The sequence below is a fragment of the Vigna radiata genome, chromosome 3 (assembly GCF_000741045.1).
Source record: "Vigna radiata var. radiata cultivar VC1973A chromosome 3, Vradiata_ver6, whole genome shotgun sequence".
Classification (NCBI taxonomy): domain Eukaryota; kingdom Viridiplantae; phylum Streptophyta; class Magnoliopsida; order Fabales; family Fabaceae; genus Vigna; species Vigna radiata.
In genome coordinates, this window is record NC_028353.1 from 12570250 (window position 1) to 12583398 (window position 13149).

A 13149-nucleotide genomic window follows, 5' to 3' on the forward strand; every position below is an offset into this window, starting at 1 on the left:
AATTGGATTTCCATTTAAATAAAATTCATTCACAATTGAAATAAACATAAAACTTCCCTGGCAGGGAATGTGGTAACATGATTGATTCCCTAATAGGCTAGCAAGAAAAATTCATAGAAACCATCATATTAAAAATATTGTAAATGGAGCACAAAAGCCAACCTCCAAAAAGTCAGATGTATCAACCAAGGAAGTTAGTGAAAACACTAATCTCATGACTGGAGTTATAATCATCCGTTGTCTATCAACATCCACAGTCACATCTCTTCTATGTCTTGTCTCAATCCACCTTAAACTTCCCTGCAGATTCTTTACTGTTCAGTAACCCGAATTAAAGTAGATGAGGCATTAACAAGAAAAATTTCCCTAACCTGTAAATTGATTGCCTTGCCAGATGAAAGATGCTCCAATATGCCCATGGAAAACAGTACCTGTGCTCCAGACTTCCCATACTTGTGGCTGATTCTTAGTAGTAAAGCAAGTTCAGCCTCAAAAGTGCATGCCCTCTGTAAAGAGTCCAGTGAAAGACTGCCGCCATCCTTGAACCAGACATAAATGAATCAGTATTATTTTTTCCAACGTGGTTCAAGAGCACAAGGCCTTGTATTAATCCACACAAAAATACCACACTTCCAATGTGGGACTCATTAGCACACCATGCAAATGTTTCATGCTCTTAGCTCCGTTTCTTTAACTTTGTTCCTTAGTTCCTTTTCTTTAACTTTGTTCTTTAGTTCCTCTTCTTTAACAATAATCTTTTAGTTCTCGAGGATTTTTCATCCTCTTCCATTTGACTTTCTCCTCTCTTTCATAAAGAAAAATTCTTGGTGGACATTTGCTCCACTCTTGATTTTGCATTTTCGGAAGTATTATACCAAAGAATGTTATTCCCAAAGACACCCTTATCCGTAGTAATTTTATAGAAAGAATATATTTGAAAATTTTAAATAAAAATAAAAGGTAAAAGAATGTAATGGGAATAAGCAGTTCATGTAGATGATAACTTTCATTCCCATAAGAATGAAACACTCACTCCCTTGTCAAGGGAGCACAAACTGCTTAAAACTTGCGTTTAATTCTTTTGAAAAATATATATTCAAAACTTCCTATAATTTGTTTCTCACCTGTTCATTTGCCGCTAGGTTGAGGAAATGGCATCAAAGCATTACTGACCTAAGACTAGAACCTACTAACATTAAGACAATTATGCAACTTCATTGAAATCGCAGTAATTTGGTGCTGAGAATGATGCTTTCTGCTATTATTAATAGCAGAGATTTGGCATACTAAAAACAGAATTTAGTTTGAGGGACAACAAACTCAACACCAGCATATCAAAAAAGAACTTTCACCAGAGTCTTTCTGGTTCTTTGGAAACAGGGTAACATGCATTCCATTATTGATGAATTCAAAATTATCAAGGCCCTTTTGTTCTTTTGCAGGCCATGAAAATCACATATGATTATTCAGGTAGATTGGAGGGTGGATCAAATGTGATACGGATGGGGCATACTCAAATCAAGGGCATAGATCAGTTTGTTGTAAAATCTTCAGGAATTCAAAATCTGAAATTTCATCCTTTGAAACAGTTTATGGAAATTCTACAAAAAGGAGGGAGAACTCTTTGGATTGAGACTCATTACTTGCTTAATGTGAAACATTGGGCCTTGGAAGCTAACAAATTACTTAATGTTTGAGTCCATGACGAGTGTAAACTTCAAAATTTCCCATACTTTCAGGGAGAGAAATAGGTGTGGTGATGGTTTGGCAACTTACGGATTGAGATCTGTTTTAGTGTACCTACTTGTATTGTTTCTGACTTTTGCTGGGATAGGCGTGATCTCCTGCCCTTTCTAGTGGGTTTAGTTTGCCACCACCACACTTTTTATTTCATTTCCCTATAATAATATTTCTAAGAATGAAGTAGATAATTGGTCCAAGTTGTAGAGCTAACCTAGCTAGTTTGCAACTTGTATAGTGATTATAGCCAATGTAGTCAAAATCAAGATCTTAATCAAGATCGGAAAGGAAAATATAAGTCATAAATAGAAAGATCGGAATATAGTAACATGGATCATAAGATCCTACAAATTTTATGAAATTTCTATTCACACAAAAAATCATTATATGTCACTCAAAAATTATAACTGAATTTCATAATATATAAAATAAAATAGTACATCATCATTCAATGGCTGAAAAAAAAGTGAAAATTTGTGTATTTTGTGGATGGAAGAGCGGCAGTCTAAACACGTTTTAATGAAGGGAGAGCAGGAGTTTTCACTTGTCGGAAGAGAAGAGAGGGAGTCACGTTGTGGCAATTTTTCTCAGTTATAGAAGGGAGGGAGTCACTTTTATTTTATCAATGGGTGGCAGTTTTAACAGTCACTTTTTTTCAGATGCAACAAGGGCTGTTTCTAGAGAGGCACCCTTTTTTTGTTATTCTTTGGGTGCAGTAACAGTTTTAAGCAATTGGGCTTAAATGAGCTAAACTTTTAGGTTAGTGAAAAATTTCAACCCATTAAGAAAAACTCTAGAGCTGTTTCCCACCACCCCTAACGAAGAGTTTCACAGTGAGGTCACTCTCGAGGCCACCACTGATAGGTAAGTTGATGTCACAAGTCGCTGCCGTGAGTCTCTGTTGATAGAGGTGCCGCCACAGAGAAAAGCACAGCCACGAGCTGTCTAGTTCTCCCTCACTGCTGTGAGGGACTGCATCGCGAGTATCACCACTCCTACACAAGTTGCGATTCACCACTCCTACACAAGTTGCGATATACAATGGCGATCCACTATGATCGCAAGTTTTAAGTGAAACAAGATCAATGAGGGAGTAGAAGATGGGAGACTCGTACAATCTTTTGCTCTGGATCGCAATTTTGACTACCTTGATTATAGCACTCTTTGCTTTGATTTAAAAAGAGATCTTCAAAATGAGAATAATTATTCTTATCCTCAGATTCCTGGGAAATAGGGATGACATGAAACAAACAGTTCCATTTTTTTATAAAAACAATTGCCAAACATGCCAGCATTCAACAGTGGCCCATGTTACATTAGATACATTTTAAATATGAATTTTTTCTAAAACCTAAATACAATATCAATAAGCAAAAATGACAGCATACATTGTAATAACAAGTTACCAAGCACACCAGTGATAACTACGGGACACATACAATGAATTGCTACACCAAGTAGGATAAAGATAAAAATATATCCTATTTATTATTGAAATTTCAAATCAGAAATTTTCCCTCAAAAGTATAACGATATTACAAAAACCAAAATAACCATTAAAAGAATTGTGTTAGTTCCCTTGTGAAAAGGAATAAACAGTCTACAATTGCAGAATCAAAAACTGCCGAGTTTCAAAATAGATGCAACAGATTATGGTGGAAAGAACAAGCACCTGATTGCAAACATTGCTTATGGCTGTAAAGCAAGACCTTAAAAATCCCCTGCTCTGAAGTTGGCTCAAAAAATAGCGCTCATGATCTATACTAATCAGTGCATCAAGAACATACAGTGATATTGTCTTTCCAGGCTCACTACCATGCGTAGCATCTTTTATGACCTACAATTTTAAATTAAGTAAAGCTGTAAATAATTGACATAAGAATAATGAATAGAAACAGACTCTGAAAAAGTAATGCTAAACAGACCAATGATAGCACATGGAAGCAAGAAGCCTATAACACAACATCTTGTTGGGGAAACATATTTCAGCAGTCTAATGTGAGATGGAATCTTAACTAAAACTAAAACTGACAGTTACACTACAGATAATAAAAACACATACCTCTCATTACGTTGAAATGCACCCTTGTTTCATTTTATTTTAAAAAAATAATAGTCTTCAATAGACATTTTCGAAAAAAAAAATGTATATATCAGTGTCAAAAGTAGATTCAATAAAAGTGTATTAGATCTCGTTGGATACATTGTACAATTTCTTAGAAAATAAATTTTAAGTTTAACTCAACTTCAAAAAATTAGTTTAATAAGGTGAGACATCCTATAATTTAACCATATCCGTAGTCGATGTTAGATCTTCAACACATTTCCTACACCAAGGGCAGGACATTTCAGGCATGATGTATGCAAAGCCATGCAAGGCTACTACAATAGGAAATTACCAACATGGGCTATAGGCTACAACACGTCCAATTTCATTTAAAAATTAATTGGATTAAATGAAGTTTCCTAACAGATGTATAAGCCACATTTTAAGAATAGAAGGTGATGTGGGACTTCCCAACATAATCTCCTACAAGCATAAGCACGATTCTTTCTCTATCCCATGCTAAAATTGGACATGTGTCCTGAATAATAATGTATATAGAAAAGAAAAGCTTAGTAAGAGTAGCAAATAACCAGATTCAAAATGCTCTGAGCTTCTTTCCTCAAAGTTGAAAAGTTTGCATGAGCCAGTTCTGCTTGTTCATTGTCAATCTGGGAAAAATAAAGTAAAAGTTGCAATGAAGTTTTTTAATCTGCCATCAAATTATAGTTTTGCTTTTGTAAACAATTCAAGAAATTATACCTTTGGGAGATCAATATATTCATTGTCTTGTTCATTGAGCAGCAAGAATTGAAGAACTGTTGATGGAACATCAGGATCAACCACATTTTGACAATACTGGAAATAGCTAAGAAGGAAAGCATATTGACTGTACAAAACATGCAAGTGTAAGTTTGCAAATCAAAATCGTGTACAGCCACACCACCAGAATTCGTTACTGAAAATGAAACATACCGTCTCCTAAGGGCTTCAGAAGATTCATTTCTAAGAATTGCCATAATAAGCTTAAACAATATAGTAAGACAAGCACCGTTGGATAATTGCTTCACCACAATGAGATCAAGGCACGTAATATTATCAGAACTAAGACTACCAGGGAACAAAAATCTTTCATCTCGCAGCTTAGCCATGCATGTCAATGCTACCTGAGAAATTTCACATTATATAAATATAAATCAGTCTGTCTGAAAAGATACAGATAACAACAGAATGACTCAAATTGTTGAAGAACACATCAACATTTCCAGATGATAAAATCACATATTGCAATATTTACCTGGGACAGTATGAATGCCATCTTCAATGAACAATCCTGAGAAGCAGAAGCACTAAGAGACGCATCAAGGACCCTGCCAATACAATTTAGCAGTTACATAAATTGCACAAACAATGAGAAAATCAAGAATGACAAGTTAAAGCTTTTTCTTTTTCACTAATGAAGTGTAGCAACTCACTGGAAAAGAATTTCAGTTCGATCTTCGATCATTATTAATCTTCTAGAAGCAGACACCTTAACAAAATAGCACAATGTTAGAGAATGTACATAATAAGACAAAGACACCACCTAGGTTGGAAATGTGAATCAGATTTCCCACTGTTTGAAAGCAATGTATAGCTATAGATTAACTCATTAAAAATTCAATGGGGAAACATTTTCCTTCATTTCCTCAGTTTTTGCTAATTTCTATTAGACAGGTCTCATGCTCCCCCTCGACTGCCTTACTATGTCATTGTTCCTCACAGTCCTTCACAATGCGCACCACCACACCTCCTACCAGCCCCATGAGGGAGAAAAGAGAAAACAAAGCCAGAGAGGAAAGCGGATCAATGTTTTTTCATCAGTTTCACAATAGCTTTCATGTAGGGGGAGGAAAATTTGAGGTGGGTACAGTGTGGTAAAAATGCTAATTCACTTGGGCTCAATGTCATCCAGTTGAAGGTGAGCATGGCATGGATTGCTGTTGTTTAAAACAGTGGAAGTATTTGCAGGCAGGAGCAAGATGGGTTTTATGAAGGATGCAAAAGAAGAAGGAACTTTAGGCCACATTTTGAGGATGTGGAAGAGGGAAAGAAGAGCAATGAGAAAGAAGGAAGCATGGGCAAATTGGGGGAAAAAATGGAGAAATCGAAATAGAAAGATCTGCACCTCAACAATCTGAGACCAGGCTGTCAACATATGAAGTTGTGCAGCTTGTTCCTCAAGATTTTTATTGTATTTCCAACCCCATCTAAGCAACTGTTGAATTGTCTCACGAACATTATTTAGCTCAACTTCATTTCCAATGTTGCTTGCCTGGGAGTAAGCTGAATTGTATTTCTGCAACAAGAAAATAGATTAAATTTCATAAAAAATATTAAAGAAAAACTACAATTCAAGGAATAAAGATCAAAGATAATATTTTCATTAACAAATTATTAATATTTAATAATTGGACAATAGACCAACCTGCCAAAGTTTGTCGTGGAAAGCGGCCAGGTCAATTAGCCGATCACCTCTCTCAGAATAATAGTACACACCATCCTTTCCAGAATTTCCAAGTATGTCTTCCGCCTAAAATAATGTTCACCCAAAGGCAGGCAAGAACGAGATGAATTTCAAGCAATATAGATTTTTTCCATACATAAAATATCATCTCGATTTTTTCCATACATAAAATATAGATTTACTATGTTTTAAGGACTAGTATCTCACCGGCAAGTCATATTTCATTCCAGCCACAATATCTGAGAGCTGAGAAGTGGAATCTGGACATCTAAACTGGATTATTTCAAGCAATTCAAATACCTGAATTTCAAAGAGAATTTAGAAGTAAAGCATAAGATGGGAGTTTAAAATGAAGAATAGTATAATTTACAGAGAATTTCTTATTACGTGGGAACTACCTCCAAGGTTTAAAATGTATAATGCACAATATGTACACAGACTCTTAGTAGACTGCGTCAGAATTATCTCCAAGGTTAGGACTAAATTAGAGCAACTTCCTAAATACTATGCACGAAAGTGAGATGTCTGGTCAATTTGATTTGGGGACTTCGAAGAGTGATCAAAAAGTGATTGGGGTCATTATAAAGATATGTCATTTAGAAACGGCAGCATGCATTCACACAAAAGTTTCTATCAGTTTACAATCTTTCCACCAGTAGTTTTCACCCTAGTAACTATCCAATTATAGATGTCTTCTTGTAAAACCTAAATATAAGTTATGCAACCACCCTTCCTTCCACAACACTTTTCATGGCACTCAATTATATGTTACTCTAATCGTCAATACTTTCTCATTAATCTTGTAAAAGATAAAAGACCTTTTCGTTGATAAATCAGAAGTTTCTTCTTTTACCAGACTCCTTCTGTAAATGTTCTCCTCTCTCTAAGTATTCATAATCATAAAATCATATCATTTTTAAATCAATAGTATCCTTCCTAATTTAGAATACTTTGAGCAAACCCTCAAAATCTTCCCAAAGCATGCCTTTCAAAAGTGATTTTTGTCCTACTTGTGATGCATATGTACTGATGAATATTGATAATATCCCTGCACTAATTAACTTTCAAGACACAATTTTGCCCTTGATCATTTTACAATCACCATCCTCTCCTTTCAATCCGCATCCTCAATAACACTCATGTTGTTCTGTCATCCATCTTTTCCTGTGTACCAAAGTTTAGTTCCTGTAGTGTCGATGACATTAGTTTTCTCTCCAACTCATTTACAATTTCGTCCCCAATCCATTTTAAATTCAAAGTACTCCCTTTCCAATCCTTAACCATAATAATAGTCATGCATTCTTTGATGTAACTTTTCCTCTAACCCAAAGTATAAATAGAGTCAAGCATATTAGTTTTTTCTCCAACCCAATTTAGTTTGGCAAAGACAAGTGATGTTAATCCCCCTCTGAATCATCATGTTCACCACCTCTAATGACTTACCCATAAAAGAACCAGAATTCCATGTATCAAACTTACTCAAGAACATTTGACCTAGCTTATTTACCAAAACTATCTGATAGGTTTAGTGGTAAAGTGTATGTTGGGAGAAATAAGGGTAACATGCAGTTATAACTGCCTAGGGGTTGGTGTAAACAGACTACTATATATAGTCTGTATGGGGGGTTGTTTTGGGTAGTTTTTGAAAAGTTTTGTAAGTGTTAGTAAGGGAGAGACAGGTCCTCTCGAAAGACTTGGGCTAGTGATGCAGAGTGTGTTCGTGTTCTTGTTTCTTAGACAGACCAAGCAGTCTGGTTTTCCTAAGGGAACATTCAAGAACCTGTCTTGGAGTTCTTACATTTCTAATAAAAGTCTGGATACCAAGCTCATTTAAAACTACATTCAAGCATTGGCTTAATGGATCTAGCTTATTTAACAAGTGTTATTTCCATGTAACAACCTACCATGTTCATGCATATTATTTGTCCCAAATGATCGATGATTGGGTTGTAGATGAATTTTACATTCGTTATCCAGAATATAATATGACCCTCCTTATTTTCTATATCATTAAATTCATCCATATCGCCATGATGACCCTTTAACTATCACTAGGCCAATATGTTTCAATTATCCATTATCTCCCGCTCATTCACCATTTAACTCTCATAATTCTTCTCAAGTTATGCCATAATTGACAACATGATTCCCTACATCCACCGACAACAAGAAAAATAAGCATATGAGCCTATCACCCATAGCTCAAGAACCCAACAATAATGTTCACAGATATGTTAGTCCATAATATGAAGGGAAATGTAATAAATAATAAAGAATCCAAGATATGCATGTGATGTGATATGTTAGCCCATAATATCAAGGGAACAATGAAGCATGTAACTATCAGTACCTTACTCTTGCTGACAGTTCCTAGAACAGCATTTTGAGAAGTATCATGTCGCAAAAATGGATACATGGTCTGGGCCCCACCAACTTCGTTGATACCATGTGAAAAAAGATAAGAGAGGATTGTCTGACATGCTTCTCTATGATTGGAGCTACTAACATCACCAGCGTGTAGTTCAACAGCTAAGAGTTTCAAGAGCCATGCTCTCTGGGAAAGCAATGAAACAAAACACCTATATCAAACCCAACCGTATAGGCAAACTGTATAGTTTGACATACTTCATTTCTATTCCTTCCCAGAAATTAATATCATTCAGGCAAAAATATTAAACAGACATCAGAAATGTCAATATGAAACAACACATGGATAACAAGTTCAATGAAGATGCATCAAATTTCCTTTTTATGTGCTTCTACAGTTGTGAAGATTTGGAAAAAAAATTAAAACAATAACAATTGGAAAGATGTTTTCTTGTTATTGTTAAATCAAAGTATCGAACTAAAGGATTATATGCCACCATGCTGATTAGGAGTCAAGTGGTTTCAGGTTTTGATGGAACTAATCTTCGTAGACTTGGTATTAACTATTGAACACGGTGTGCTAAGTTGATTTTTCATTTGTAAGTCAAACATGTCATTCAAAGTTCAGTAAATAAAAGTGTTATTTTCTTAAAAACATCTAATGTCATGCATTAATACATCTTGATTAAGCCTCAGAGATCAACATAAAAGTAATATTGGGTTCACTTGTAATTACTGGAATCCATGAAAAATGAGAATAATTCAAAGTCTTAATTCAATAGATTGAAAGTGCTTATCAAAGCATTATAATAACAAAGAATCCAAAAGGTGTGTCCAGCAGATATAGTTCTATTCACATGTATTTGTCTTGTGCTGATCTAGTTTCGAAAAACTCACTTGTTATTCCCACCACACAACAGCCACTTTTGTTTGGAACACCTTGTTTCAAACATTTTACAAAAATTGGCAGCATCCTACAAGTTTTAAATGAATTCTAAATTTACAGATGACTTGAAGGAGAAAGTACAATGAAAAACCTGATGAAGTGAACTGTTACGAAGCGACTGATTATTATTCCTTTTAGGAAGCGGAGCTACCCCAATTGTATCAAGGTGCTGCATTTTAGCAAGGAATTTTGAGCAATAATCATTAAAAAACTAGAAGGAGAAAAGGTAATCAAATAAATCAAACAGAATGTCAACCTTAACAAAGAATTGGTACTTTTTATTTGACAACAGATCCATTGTTGGTACACATGTTACTGGATCTACACACAATTCATAAAGGAGCTGCATCAATCAAAAAGTCAGAATCCTTTCAAAAAAATCACAAATAACTGGGGAAGATGTAAAATTTCCAACTCTCTCCCGTATACTAAATGTAGTGTGCATTAGATAAACAACATCTGACCTGAAAGCAAAACTCGTGAAGTAATGCATTAACATCAGGCTTCAAAAGCTCCTCCAGAATATCAAGAATAACCTTCAAGCAACTGCAAATAACATTAGAAGGGAAAAGTTACAATCTCCAGAATCAAATTATTAAGCACCATGAAATAATAGACAAAAACCTGTAATAAAATTTAGGCTGTAAAACTGTTCGTTCGATTGGTGTATCTAGATCAAATTTAAGTAGCAAATGAGTGATATTTGGAGCTGGCCGGCTGATATTGTCAATTAGAAGCTGAAACATAGAAGTCAAATGCAAACAAAAACCATTTTAGGAAGATTATACACTAGGAAAGAGGAAACAAAACAAAAAGCTGATAGTAATGAGGGCCAACTTGCATAATAAGAATGCCTGGATCATCACTGCTATTTTCAAGATTTTGAAACTCTTCTGACCGTAACTCAAGGCACGCTGCATAATCTTCTATCAAGCTGTTTGAAGCATTGCATTTTAGCAATAGTTGAACAAGCCCAACCATACGGGAGCTGTCACTCAAAAAATCAAAATACAGATTAAGAAATGATATTCAGAACAGCAGAAGAACACAAAAAATTCAAATTCAAAATAAGAAAATGGAAAGGTATCTAAATGCCTTAAAATACTCATGATTTTGATGGAGGATTGTTGAACTTTTGGCTGAAAATCATATCTGACATACTCCAACAGGGCCACTATTTGATTATTATCATGGGAGAGTATAATGTCCAATGGCTGCATATAGATTATCAATAAAAGACATTAATAAGTAGCTATACAATTCTAAAAAATAAGATATATTTAAACTAAGGAGCTACATACATAACACACCAGTACAAAAGATATTGATTTACTTTTAAACACAGTAAACGGTTAGTATCACTTCAAAATAACAGCATGCAATAGGACCAATATCCCAACCAAACCCTGGAAATCGATTGACACCACAAAGTGAATGTTAATAATTCAATAGACAAATACAAAATCATGTATAGATAGTGAACCAGATCACCTTGACAATGCCTCCACACACTAATCAGTAATTTCTTTAGAAACTCAAGCAAGAGAAGATGATGAAACATGCAACTTTAAATCTATCTATCAATACATACATACAACTCCCGAATGAGTGTGTGTGTGTGGGAAGCATCTTGTTGAGAAGCTGTTTCTATAGCACGTATCTGAGTAAACCAGCCATCGCCAGTGTTAGAACTGAGGTGTTACGAGTCCTACAGATGTTCCTTCCACTTTCTATCACAACTTTCTTACAACTAATAATCTCTGGCACCATGGATCTTACAGGGTGTCTCATTTGTTCTTATCCATAGTAAAAACAGGAAAAAACTTGATCCGAGAGCTTTAAAATTGATGTGTACTGTTTGATGTGTACGCACACACCCGTGAAAACAATTTGATGTGTACTGCTTAGAAAATTGAGTTACCTGGTATAGAGGAAGCCAATAATCAGAAAGAAGTAAATCCTTGTCAAAGACAAGGATTATAATTTCAAGGGAAAGCTGCACTGCATTCTCTAAAAGCTTCCCATATAATTGACTGCTGCGTTCAGCAATAACAGAATTCACCCCTGGAAGAAGAATACTCATTATGTTCCGAAAGGCAGTTTTTCCACTCATGAAATCCTGAAACATATCAAATTATTTCATATCAACTGGTAAAATTAAAGCTATGAAATTCCCAAGAGCACAATAATTTTCACAATGCTACATTTGCTGAATATTTCATAATGAAAGCTATAAAACTCCCAACAGCCAGTAAATTTGCTCGGTTGACAGTTGCTCATTAATCATAACTACACAAGTACTGATCTATCAATCTCAAAGTTATGAGACTCGTTATAACATATCATACAGCTAACAAATCCAAAATCAAGGATGATAATCATCAGTGTTGAGATATTATTCAGTCATTTTTCAGTTTTAATTTTGTATTCCTTATTTCTTGCCCTTTTAGTAATCTTAGATAGCCAATATGTATGTTGATTGTTGTATTAGATAGCTGTAACTGCTCTAAATTTGTTAGTATAACAGCACTGAGAAAAATGCCTTTCAGTTAGTTAGATAGTTGGTTAGACATCTCACCCAATATGATGGGTATTTTCCATATCACTTAAAACTCACTTCTTAACATGGTATCAGATTCGAGCCTATCCTAGTGATGTTTGTTGGACATATTGTTCCACCCACTATCGAACCGCTATCGAACCACCCATTAATGTCTAGTCTCACACTCGAGATGTATATATATCTCGACGTGAGAGGGTGTGTTGAAAGTCCCACATAGTATATAAGTTGGTGCAAACCTCACCTTATAAACCGGTTTTGTGAAATTGAATTAAGCTTAAAATCCACTTCTTAACAATAACATGAATTTAAAATAATTTCATCAATCTATTTTCTCTCATTTTTCCAATTTCTATTGGACAGATCATGCAATGCAATATACAATTTTCTAATACATACATTGGAAAAAAAAACTACAGCCATTGCCCATATGTTTAATACACCATAACAAGACAACCACGAGCACATACTTTGAGCAACTCTAGGACTGGGAGCTGCGTCTGAAGTGGTGATGATTCTTTAGATGTTGTAAGTCGTGACTGATCAACTACACCCTCATAGTCCTCATCCTTGATGCCATACATGCTCAAAACCCTGTCAATTTGTGTTCATCAAATAACATTCTAAGTCTATAATCAACGGTATATACCATAGCTTGCTCATAGATTTTCATTATAGTGATCAGTTTCAATCAAATTAAAGACAGAAAAGTTATGTCGGTGTCTCAATACAACTCAAATAACTGTGAATAACAAAAACCAATCTATCCAACAATCAATACAACCTATATCAAATAAACAACATAGATATATTCTAATTAATTCTAGAAACACGAAAACAGAATTACTCACATGTGAAAATGTTTAAGGCAGGCACCCACCAACTGCCACTTTTCGCAAGGATCTGCATAGGCTCTTTGAGGAAATGGCCCAAAAACATGATCATAGATGAACCTAAAGATTCCAATAAATCTGAAAAACGAAAAG

At 34.9% G+C, this 13149-nt stretch overlaps 1 protein-coding gene across 3 annotated transcripts in view; it reads right to left on the minus strand.

Annotated features, from left to right (window-relative positions):
* Window positions 1-13149, minus strand: part of LOC106757681 (nuclear pore complex protein NUP205) — a 29848-nt gene that overhangs the window by 2245 nt on the left and 14454 nt on the right. For all 3 annotated transcript variants that reach the window (XR_002667429.1, XM_014640425.2, XM_022779493.1), the window contains exons 17-37: window positions 13015-13134; window positions 12634-12757; window positions 11525-11722; window positions 10699-10817; window positions 10441-10591; window positions 10228-10340; window positions 10068-10149; window positions 9860-9946; window positions 9695-9772; window positions 8641-8844; window positions 6498-6590; window positions 6252-6356; window positions 5952-6122; window positions 5260-5315; window positions 5082-5154; window positions 4760-4950; window positions 4547-4673; window positions 4378-4455; window positions 3413-3577; window positions 372-539; window positions 163-300 (exon numbers count right to left, since the gene is read on the minus strand). Coding sequence is in view for 2 of the 3 variants with exons in the window: in XM_014640425.2 (XP_014495911.1) it covers window positions 163-300; window positions 372-539; window positions 3413-3577; window positions 4378-4455; window positions 4547-4673; window positions 4760-4950; window positions 5082-5154; window positions 5260-5315; window positions 5952-6122; window positions 6252-6356; window positions 6498-6590; window positions 8641-8844; window positions 9695-9772; window positions 9860-9946; window positions 10068-10149; window positions 10228-10340; window positions 10441-10591; window positions 10699-10817; window positions 11525-11722; window positions 12634-12757; window positions 13015-13134 (2641 nt within the window). In the remaining variant the exon portion in view is untranslated. The remainder of the gene's footprint in view (window positions 1-162; window positions 301-371; window positions 540-3412; window positions 3578-4377; window positions 4456-4546; window positions 4674-4759; window positions 4951-5081; window positions 5155-5259; window positions 5316-5951; window positions 6123-6251; window positions 6357-6497; window positions 6591-8640; window positions 8845-9694; window positions 9773-9859; window positions 9947-10067; window positions 10150-10227; window positions 10341-10440; window positions 10592-10698; window positions 10818-11524; window positions 11723-12633; window positions 12758-13014; window positions 13135-13149) is intronic.